This window comes from Cricetulus griseus (genome assembly GCF_003668045.3).
Source record: "Cricetulus griseus strain 17A/GY chromosome 1 unlocalized genomic scaffold, alternate assembly CriGri-PICRH-1.0 chr1_0, whole genome shotgun sequence".
Classification (NCBI taxonomy): Eukaryota; Metazoa; Chordata; class Mammalia; order Rodentia; family Cricetidae; genus Cricetulus; species Cricetulus griseus.
This window is the reverse complement of record NW_023276806.1, coordinates 67429352-67440387: the sequence shown is the minus strand read 5'-3', so window position 1 is coordinate 67440387 and position 11036 is coordinate 67429352. Positions and strand designations below refer to the sequence as shown.

At 42.0% G+C, this 11036-nt stretch overlaps 1 protein-coding gene across 3 annotated transcripts; it reads right to left on the bottom strand.

The window, feature by feature from the left end:
• Positions 1 to 7380: 7380 nt before the first annotated feature.
• Positions 7381 to 10829, bottom strand: LOC100765246 (antigen-presenting glycoprotein CD1d1-like). 3 transcript variants are annotated; one of them, XM_027393010.2, is made up of 6 exons: positions 10669 to 10829; positions 10145 to 10411; positions 9576 to 9854; positions 8859 to 9137; positions 8112 to 8214; positions 7381 to 8024 (listed from the first exon to the last, which is right to left on the bottom strand). In XM_027393010.2, the coding sequence occupies exons 1-6, from the start codon at positions 10727 to 10729 to the stop codon at positions 8003 to 8005; spliced, it is 1011 nt and encodes a 336-aa protein (XP_027248811.1). In that variant the 5' UTR covers positions 10730 to 10829; the 3' UTR covers positions 7381 to 8002. The 3 variants fall into 3 exon arrangements, with proteins under 3 accessions (XP_027248811.1, XP_027248812.1, XP_027248814.1); XM_027393011.2 differs by having other exon boundaries at positions 8112 to 8211; XM_027393013.2 differs by lacking the exon at positions 10145 to 10411 and having other exon boundaries at positions 10669 to 10820.
• Positions 10830 to 11036: the final 207 nt, after the last annotated feature.

Below are 11036 nucleotides of genomic sequence, written 5' to 3'. Positions count from 1 at the left end.
GCTTGCACTCCCACCAGCAATGAGGAGTGTTCTTACTCTGTATCCTCTCCAGCTAAGCTCTCATCAGTGTTCTTTATCTCAGTCATTCTGATGGGTGTAAGATGGAATCCCAGAGTCGTTTGGATTTGCATTTCTCTGATGGCTAAGGATGTTGAGCAATTCCTTAAGTGTCTTTGGACTATCTGAGATTTTTCTGTTGAGAATTCTCTGTTGAGATCTGTACCCAATTTTTTAGTTTTCATATGTGCTATCTGTCACTCATTAAAACTGAGCTTCTAATGAAGATGTCCTGGTGACACTATAAAGTTGTTCAAGGGAAGTAGGTGCTTGTGAAAAAGTCCATCGGTTCATCTATTACATGCGGTAAAATAAAAGAACAAAGGGGGAAAGGAACCTAGAAACTTTCCATCTGAAAAATGTCTGTACGTGTGTAGAGAGGGTGAGTGGGGCAGAGAGCACCCTGTTTGTATCACCATTTAAATCTCAACCACGCCATTAGCTGAAACACAGAAAACATAGGAAAGCTGCAACATAACCACCCGAAAGACAGGTACTGTTTGTGGGATTATGTAAGAGTTTTTTTTAAGTGCTTTTAAACAAAACACATGAAAAAAATGAAACAAAATAACTCTTACACATTCCCAGATTTTAAATGTATGTGTGTTTTCGAGACACCTATTTTCTTTTTAACTCTTTTAATAAAATACTTCAAAATTGCTTGTCTGGTGACATCTCAGTGACAACCAGATCTAAATACTTGAAAGAAAAACAGCTACTTAAAGTAAGCTGATATTAAGTGTTTCCTTAAGATTTACCTTTTTTTCTGTGGTATGATGCCAAATACAAATCAATATTTCGTTGATCATTCTATTATAAGTAAGAAAAACAAAGTTTAGCTGCAAAAAGTTTTTTAATCAACATTTAAATAAAGCACTGAAATAAGTAATAATCCACGCAGTTAGTTAAAAAAAAAAGTCCTACTTATTCACCAATCATGCCAGACCAACAATACACCCATACTTCTTCTGAAAACTCACCATAAACAACAGCTTCACAGATGCTAGTCCCAGCAGAGATTGTTACAATGTCAACTGTTACAAGAAAGGAGCAATTGTCTTTGCTAATACTTTTTTGTGACCATTGCCTTTCGGTTACAGTTATAGCAAGGCCAGTCTGCAGCTAACCCTTGCCCTGTGGGGCCCTGAAAGGAACCCTATCAGTGGGGCTGGATCTGAGATTAAGTTTATCAGTCTGAGACTAACTCTAGGTCTCCATCTGCCTCCCCCAAACCCCATCTCTCTCTTCTTTTATTATGCTGTCAGCACTAAATGATGCTGAAGCAATTGGATGTTCACCATAAAATCCAGTTAATTTGGACCAGCAAAAGAATTCATTAGGTACATACAGGAACCTGCCACCAACTGACCCGTGGGACCCAAAGGGAAGATGGCATGAACCTACTCCATCAGGTTATCTTTTGACCTCTGCAAGGGTCCTGTAGGGCACACACACACACACACACACACACACACACACACACACACACACACCTAATTCAAAAAGTGAAAGAAAAAAAAAGACAGAAAGGTCTCTGTGGTGGTTTGAAAGAAAATGGTCCCCATAGGGAGTGGCAAGGTTAGGAGGTATGGCCTTGTTGGAGGAAGTGTGTCACAGTGGGCATGGGCTTTGTGGCCTTTGCTGGAGCTACACCCAGTGAGACAGTTCACTTCCTGTTGCCTTTGGTTCAAAATGTAGAATACTCAGCTTCTTCTCTAGCAACGTGTCTATCTGTATGCTGCCATGTCCACCTTGATAATGGACTGAACCTCTGAAACTGGAAGGAAGCTAACCCAATCAAATGTTTTCCTTTCTAACAGTTGTCATGGTCACGGTGTTTCTTCACAGTAATAAAACCCTAAGACAGCCTCTTGTTTAAAAAATAACTTATAGACCTATAAAAAGTTACTACATAGTTGATTATAGAATTACATGAAAAAGCTAACCCTTAAAATATTTTTATAATATTTTTACAATTTTTATAATAATTTTATAAAAATATAAAATATGTTTATAAACTGGATAGTCATGACATCAAAAGCACAACTTTAATAAAAATTTAAATACTTTGCTCTTCCAAAGTCACTGTTCAAAGAATGAAAAAGAGAAGCTAAAACTTGTAGAAAGTGTTTGTGAATCATTTACCTGATAAAGAACTTGTGTTATGTAAATCCAAGACTTAAATACTCAGATTACAATGTTTAAGTGGAGTAAGTGTCAGTAGAGGCCAAGCAGCAATAAAGGAACTTGAGAAATGATAGGGAAACAGTTCTGAGGGAGGGATGGTAAGACACATGGAATATGAAAACAGAAGTAGGGAAATGTTTACAGGCGTCTGGGGCAAGTGAATAGAAGCAAGATGAGAGGGGTAGATCGACCAAAACCAAACATATAGGAAAAGATGCTGTTCTCATTTTCTTTCTGTTGCTGTAAGAAAATGCCCTGACCAAAATCGACTTAGGAGAAGGATAGAGTTTATTTTGTTGTGAATGTTACAGTTCATTGAGTCAAGGCAGGACCTCAAGCAGCATCTTGAAGCAGAAACCATGGAGGAGTGCTTCTCACTGACTTGCTCTGTCTTATAATTAGCTAGCTTTCTTATACAGTCCAGGACCAGCTACTCAGAGGATTGTTCCTCCTAATTCTGGTTGGTCCTCTTACATCAATTAACAATCAAAATAATCCCCCATGGATATTCCCACAGGACTTTCTGATCTGGGTAATCCCTGAAACGAGAAGCCCTTCTGAGATGATGTGATGGCTAACCTTCATTGTCAAGCTGACTACATCAAGCTGCGGGGCACACTTGTGAGAGATTTCTTAACTGGGTCATTTGAGATAGGAAAACTCACTGTAAACATGGGCAGTGTCTGCTTGTCCCTACTCTCACTGGCAAATTCACCCATCCTGCTTCTGAGACATCGTTTTACTCATTTTAGAACCTACTATTGGGGGGATTCCAACTTAGATTAAAAACCAGCAGTTCTCCAGGCATCCTGTAGGACTCCAGCAAACTGCTGAGACATCCACTCTCATAGACTGAAAGACTACCAGATTCTTGGGCTTTCTGTCAGGTGACAGCCATTGTTGGCTTACCCATTGTTGGCTTACCCAGACACAGCCCATAAGCTACTCTCATAGAACCCCTTCAGTTTTCATCCCATCAGTTCTATTACTTTAGAGAACCCTGACTAATACAGTGACTCTAGGCTATGCTAAGCTGAATATTAAAGTTAACCAGAACAGCCACTGGGAAAATATTTAAAACCTAACAGAAAGGAGCTTGAATAGCTTTTCCCTGAATGGGTAGGTAATGTTGAATTCAGAGGTTATTAATCCAAACAAAGTCTTAGCAGCAGTCATAGAACACCTCTCAATGGCTTGTTAGCTATGGAGCTCCTGCCTCCAAAACAATAGAGGGCATTGTCACTTCTCTTTGCTACTTACCAGAAGTAGGGAGTAAGATCCTATTACTGAAGACAACACACCCTTTGGATACATAACAGAAAGCAAGATGAAACTGAGTTGGAGTCTTCTGTCCTGGGTATGCATAGTTTAGAAGGTGCTATGCAAACTGCTCAGATAGTGAGTGTCTTAATGCAGTGGTGGACCCTGAGTCTATAATATTGACATGCTAAACAAAATATGCACATGGGTAGAATAATGCCACAACTGTGCTAGGCATAACAAATGGCATCCTGGTTTGATCTGAGGCCCATTCCATGACAGAGAATGTAGATCCTAATACTGTAAACCTGTTAATCACTGGTGGCTAGAGAGGTCATAAACCATATGAAAAAATATACTACTGATGTTTGCTAGAGGAACATATAGTTGCACTACCTTTTGGATTCTTATGTTATACATATGGTCTAGTGCAGCACTCAGCCTTATTCAGAAAAATCTCATGGCAGTGAGTGATGATCAAAGCAGGGGGTTATAACTTGAGCAAATATGGAGAATAATGGACTGCATAGTGCTTGGTCCTAAGTGGCATCTATCTATACCATCCACTCTGAGGCTCAGGGGACATGGTAATACAGGGAGCAGAAAGACTGAGAGACTTGGAAACTAGAGAAGAATACCATATAGTGTTGTCTTTTGAGGATCCCATGGCTGTCGAAGTTAAGAACACACAGCTGCTGTGACCACCTACACAAGACCTGGAGGCAGGATTCAAGCTACCAGAGACAAGGAGGTTGTCAGTAACTGTCAGTACTAAAGGCGGGACAACAGATGAGAAATGAGACTGAATCAGACCAACTTCCTGGTAGTTTATCTTTTCCTACTTAGCTCCAGTTGTTCAACCTTGGCTATTAAAACTTTCTGTGGCTAGAACCTTTGACCCAGTCCACATGTTTTCCTAGGGCAGAATAGAAATTTCTGGCAGTTTTTAACTTGTAATTCAGCATATTGTGATCACATTCCTCCTCTCCTCATTTGTTTTTTATTCCAATCCCACTAAGGCTGAGTTCTGAAGATTCACACATTCAGGTAGGCAACCAAATCGGTGTCTGTACTGATAGAGCCCAGTAGAAAATAAGTCCCATGAGTTAAATAGAGGAAGTTTAAGATAATGCTTAAACCATAGTAACTAAATATGTATTGGTAATAGGAAACTCCACGTGAATCCCCATTGCTGAAGGAGAAAATTCAATGAAGAGCAATTCTGAAGGATGAACTCTCCCCTAAGACTGGGCTCAAGACTTCATTGGGAAAGCTACTGGTAGGTTCCTGGAATTGTAGAGAAGCTTGCTGCTTCATCCTAGTCAGAGCTGGATGCAGCCAATAGATGACCTGAAAGCAACCCTGCAGGCCTCAGGAAGTGTCATCAGGGGAACTTCAGTAGAAACCTGCAGACATTCGCACAGGATATACAGCAATGCCATGGTCTAGCCCTTCCAGTGCTGATTTTCACCTTAAGAGGGTCATGAAATCCCAACGGCCTAGATGGTCTTAGTTATTATACCATGTTGTAGTTTGCCATCCAGTACAACAGGGACCAAGGAGGAGTTACAAAGAACATTTCACAAGAATGCATATCATCTGGAGTCATGTGAAGCAGTGCTCTAGAGGGCAGCCTCCAGCACCTCTGTTGCATTTCACAGTATCAAAGTGCACTTGGCTCCTGCTGCATCTCTTTAGGATGACACAGTGAAAACACCTAACAATGTGATGACTTTAATTGAGTTGCTTGTGCTAGAAGAGTTCACAACAGTGGACACACTATTCATACATTGGATTGCTGTTGTAGTTTCTTTCCAGCCTGGTCCTGCAACTCATTAGCCCCAAATAAACACACAAAGACTTATATTAATTTATAAAGTGTTGGCTGATAGCTAGGGCTTCTTACTGATGGCTAGCTCTCTCTTAATTATTAACCCATAACTACTATTCTGTGTATTTCTACGAGCCTTATGTTACCAGAGAATGCCTGGCTCGTCCCATCTTCCCAGTCTCTACATGTTGTCACTTTGAGGCTTTCTCTCTTCATTTCCCCAGCCTTCTCCTGGTCTGGTAGTCCTGCCTATGCTTTTTGCCTGCCTATTGGCCAAATCATGTTGTATTCATTAACTAATAAGAGAAACATATATACTGAAGAACATCCCCATCATTGGATTAATACGCTGAAGTTGACAGAAGAAAAAACAACCCTGTACCTATGTTAAAAATTCTATAAGGTTGGTTGACTAATAAAAACCTTCTGTGATTTAGAGGTGGACTGCAACACGGTGGGAGCCAGATTACCTCGGGTTATCTTTAGTTCCATCAGTGGCAAGTTATTACCTACCTCTGAGTGTGAACTAACATCATATAGACTATTGGATAAATTGTTTGTGTTATATAAACATACCCCCAGTTTCCACCAAACCTAAGCTAAGAAATGATATCTTACAACATCTAAGTTCTGTAATGCAGACTTTCTTACTTTGTAGTAACACACTACCCTGTATTTCTTTTTAAGCATCTATAAGGAGATACAACTTTTTTGTTGTTGTTGTTGTTTTGGTAGATAATACCTTTAATACTACCATCTTCCAAACTAAAATTGTGACAATTTATGTCAGTTATATTTTCATCACTGTGACAGAAATCTCTGGAAAAAGTAGCTTAGAGACAGAAGGTTTGATTCACAGTTTCATGGGGTTCGAGTGGTAACTTTGACCCTATCTTTTTTGCTGTTGAGAGGCAAAAGGGTGAGGGGAGTGTAGGGGGGCAAAGCTACTAACACATCATGGCAACCAGGAAGCAAAGAGAGAGCAGAGAGCAAGGGCTCCCTTATCTCCCCACAAACACCAATAGAGGGTGCACCACCTGAAGAGACAGAGTGGACATTCCCTCTATAGCCATCTACTTCCCACATATCACTTGAGACATAGAAACATCAGCATTTTGACTGCCTCTAAAACAGATGATATTGTCAATAAATAGAAGCGCTGTGGTAAACAGGATATTACAGAGTTTTAAAATAAGACAATTTAAAACACTGTAATGGAAAATTGCCGAGTTGTTCTAATTTATTTCCAAGTTTTGGGCTTCCATAGCTAAACTGAATGTAATCCAACACTGACCCTTTAGGAAGTAATAACTCTCCACAAGCCACTTGTAATTCATCTCCAAATAAAGACAAACCCATGTGAGCGGTTTTAAATAGCTTCAAAGAAAACAAAACAGACAATTGCTGCAGCTTGTCTTCCTTCCAGCCTAAGTTGTAGGTCACCCTGAGAAGTGCTAAGTAAAGTGCAAGGTTAAACCAAATAATATTAAATATTTCCTCCCTGATAACCCAAAATGGTAAAATGCTGCTCTTGCTTTTAAGGACCTTGCCCCCCTCCCCGAGATTTTATGCTCTTTCAGTAAAAACCTCGAGGTACAAATGCCCAGATTGGAGGACTGGTGTGTTTACTCAGTCATTCAAGATGTTTGTTTTTGCTGATGATCTTAAAGACATAACCTCTCCTTCCATTTCCCACCTCCTGGCAGCTGCCCACACTTCCAGCTTGCCTGCCCTACTGTTTTCTTTCTCAGACAAAAAAAAAAAAAATCCTTGAGTTTCCTTCTAAGTCATGAATTACATTATTGCAAAAAGGACGTTGTGTCCCACAATCACTATGACCGTATGAACCCAATATGTCACCTTCCTTCTACTGGGCTTCATCTGCTAATGTGACTACTGCTTCTTGATAGAGCCATGAGTTGGGAACCAGACCCTCAATACATGGGGTGTTGTGGTGCACTCCAGATGCAAATTATAGCAGTGTTTGAGGGAAATAGCTCAAAGAGAGTAGATGTTTCGACAAAATAGTTATATACTGTGACTTCTCCTGTTTAAAAATACATTTACTCTTAAACAAACCTCAGGAGACCTCCTAATTTTATTATAAAGAGAATAAACCCTTCAGTCATAAATGCATATTTACCATAGAGACTATGTCCCAAAATTATCATATGGCATTTAGGACAAACATTTTTTTAAAGAGCCACAACCTGGAAGCCCTGGGGTTGTCTTTATATCCATCTCCAGCAGGTGTGGATCTAAGATATCAAGCAGTGCCAATATTTGCAAATATTTGAGTTTACTTTTTTTAATCTGCATGTCACCTAGTTTTCTTGAAAACCGAAGAGTTGAGCCATGTTGGACATTACACTTGTCAACAGACCCTGAAGCATCTGTTTGGGCAGGACCTGTGCTTTCCAGTTCAATGCAATTCCCATAAAATACTGCCCACAGCTTGTTCTTGGCGGTATGTGCATCTGCAATCATGTTTGTTCCAACCCACGCTCGGGCTCATAAAAGTGCAATATAATAAAAACTGAATTCGTTTTTTTAAAAAAATGTTGAAAGGGTGCTTCATTTGTTCTTCACTTCTTCCTGAGCAGACCAGGACTGAAGTCCTAGAAGCTGGAAGGTCTGAGTCTCAGGAGAGGCAATAGTGAGGAGGAGCTACCGGATGCTTCGATAGGAGCTGTGAGGAGAGAGAGGCCATTAGGAAAGAAAAGGAGGGAATAGAGGAGAGATGCTGAGGACAGAAACACATGGAAGGGACACTTACCACCGATTCCTGGAGATGAACACAAAACCGAGCCCAAGGCCTACCACAAGTATTAGGACTGCCAGGATGATGAAAACCACATATGAAGAATGTCTGCCATCTGCTTTGGAAGAATACAAGGTATCTCTAAACTAGAACCCATCCTTATTCCAAGTTCCCTATTCTAAGCACATGTGAGGAAGCTATGCCACTATTTCTTCCTTCATTAAACTACAATCTTTTATTCCTCAGGAGTTTAGACTGAGCATCTTTTGTCAGGATCTGGCTGCATGCTGTTTAGATAGATGTGAATCTGTCTACTCCCTGCTCTTCATCTTTCTGTGTGACTCTGGGTGGTTATCCTGTCTTCCCATCGACCTCTTCATGTATAAAGTCAGAATAGCAGTACTTGCTTAAAGCTAAGTCATGAAATGAAGGACACAATGGCAGCAGATAGGCCAGTGCTCACATAGGAGGCACTCCATATACTGCATCTTTGTCTCAGGCTCTGGGTCCTGGGTCCTGGATCTTTCTGCACTTCTTTGCCATTTACCTCTGGACCTTTTGAATTTTGGGGTCTCCTTTCTTCCTATATACAGAACATACTACCTCAATTGGGGGGATTTCTTTCTGTATCTTGAATACCCTCCTCCTATCTTTCCTATAATAGTTAGGGGTTTCATCTCTGAAATTGGGTTTGTTCAACTCTACTCCATGTTTGAATGGTACCTCTACTCGCTCTCAACCCAGGCCAAGTTTTTCTCTTACCCCAATAGAGGATGATATCCTGCCCTCCTAGACTGCTGTGTTTCACCCGGCAGGCAAGGCCAGCCTCCTCTCCAGCCTCCACATCCAGGGTAGCTCGGAGATACCATGTCCCATCAGCATTGGGAAGGATGTCACCTCTCTGAGTACTGTTTTGCTCCTGCTCACCCTGAGTCCACATCACCCACACAGGCTGTGGGTAGAAGCCGGAGACATGGCACACCAACTGCAAATGGCCATGTCTAGGGCTGAGGACACTTGACAACCAGGCCACAGGTTTCTCTGTATCCAGCAAGAAAATAAGAAAAAAATGACCTTAAAACAGGAACATTGACATTAGAGGCTCCAGGCCTATCAAGTTCATGCTTCCCACAGGTCCATGGCTGGGGATGATGCTGCCTGTTAGTTTAAATCCATTTGTATCATTGTGACTAGGAACCATCCCTGATACTTGTACCCCTTCCCTGAGGCACATGTCCTCTGTACTCCAGAATACTCTCAGCTGATAGAGTGTGTCTCAAACACTGCCTGACTCACTTCTGGGCCCCAGTGTTTATTTAACTCAATTCATAGAATCCAAGAGTGATGCTCAGTGAAAAGAACAAACTCCACATGCCTTCTTTACCTCTGCCAGGCTTTGCCCTTTCTCTAAAGCCTGCAGTGATGAGAGAACACAAAAGTAACCCGTGTGGAGAACACGGGGGTGGAGAGAAGGCTGACCTTGCTTGTCCAGTTCTGCTTTCCCAGCTTCTAGGAGGCCATAGAGAACCTGGGGGCAGGTGTCATTCAGAAGCTGCTGGATCGTTTCCCTGGTCCCTTGATCAGTGTTGAGCACTTTAATGGCCAACTCTGTCCAAGGTGGGGCATCTGGGGCCTTCTGAAAGGAAGTTCCCTGAAAACTCAGGATATGTTGTCCTTGAGATGCTACGTTGAAAAAATTTTCTGAAGTGTTTCCAGAGTGCACTTCACACCCAGCAGACACCTGCATCTCAATGGGATCTGTAAAGAGGAAGGGTGAATATAAAAATGATTAAGAAGTTTGGAAGAAAGGGGAAGAAATTGATGTGAAGACAATAGTTATGTCCCAGATCAGGGAAACAATTGAGGGTGTCCTGGAGCAGAAACAGGGACTATTTTCAGAAAAGACAAGGATCTCTCTAGACAGAAGTAAAAATTATACGGGTAGAGAAAACAAAGAATCTCATCAAGTAGGCCCACAGTTACCCAGTTGGGGTTTGGGGCCTCTCTCACCCACTGGGTACCTGTTCGGGTGCGATCCCTCTACTCACAGTGAATGATAGGCAACATTTTGACTAATTCCTGTATGTCCCTGGTAAAGCTGGTTCGATAAACTTGTAATATATGCTCCAACGTCTGCCACTGTTGGTCACTGAGCTTGCCGTGGGACCAAGGCTTCAGGAAGCTAACGGTAGAGGCATTTCTCCAACTGTGCGTTTGCACATCCCCCAGCCAGGCCAAGCCATCTGTGCGAAAGCTGCTACTGTTTGGGAAGGAAGAGATCTGCAGGCAGCGCAATGGGTAATTCTTTAGCTGGTCTGGAAACAATGAAAACCGAATGAGCACAGCCAGTGACCAAGTCGCAGACAATTAGAACAGCCTTAGCTGGGCTTGCGAAAGGGAGACGCAGGCTATGGTTCAGAACTGCTCTGAGCCTGGTGCACTCATGGTTCCTCCCACTTGTGTGCCCCAAGCCCGCCAGAGTCCCACATCTACCTACCCACAATTACAGAGCTTACTAGCCAGGCACTCTCTTCCTCCTTCTCCAGCCCCTTGTGAGAGCACTTCTACTCACCTTCCCATTGCCCCCAGACTCGCGGGAACACCCAAAGCAACAGGCACGTTAAGTACCGCATGACGGGAGAACCGCTACACACCCGGAGGCTCAGACTCCTGCACTTTTAATGCCGGAGTACAAAGGTTATCCAGCTTTTGGCACAGTGCCCGCCAAATGCGAACGTACTGGCAGTGGGAAATTAGTCAGCCCCCTGGTGGTTGAGTGTTGTAATCAGTAACGCCACCCAAGCAACTTTTTTCAAAGGTCTTTCCCTTACACAAAAGAGGTTGAAACAGGGTTTTTTCATTTGCCATCTCAATGTTAAAAGCAAAACATAACTTCGTATTTGGGTTACAATTCCGATGGTACTATTAAAAATGTAAGAG

Coding starts and splice junctions, on each gene's coding strand:
- LOC100765246 (XM_027393010.2), bottom strand. CDS start 10,729: ATGCGGTACTTAACGTGCCTGTTGCTTTGGGTGTTCCCGCGAGTCTGG. Junction 9,138..9,575: donor AGCAGAACTGGACAAGCAAG/GTCAGCCTTCTC, acceptor TGCTGGATACAG/AGAAACCTGTGGCCTGGTTG. Junction 8,025..8,111: donor TTCATCTCCAGGAATCGGTG/GTAAGTGTCCCT, acceptor CTCTCCTCACAG/CTCCTATCGAAGCATCCGGT.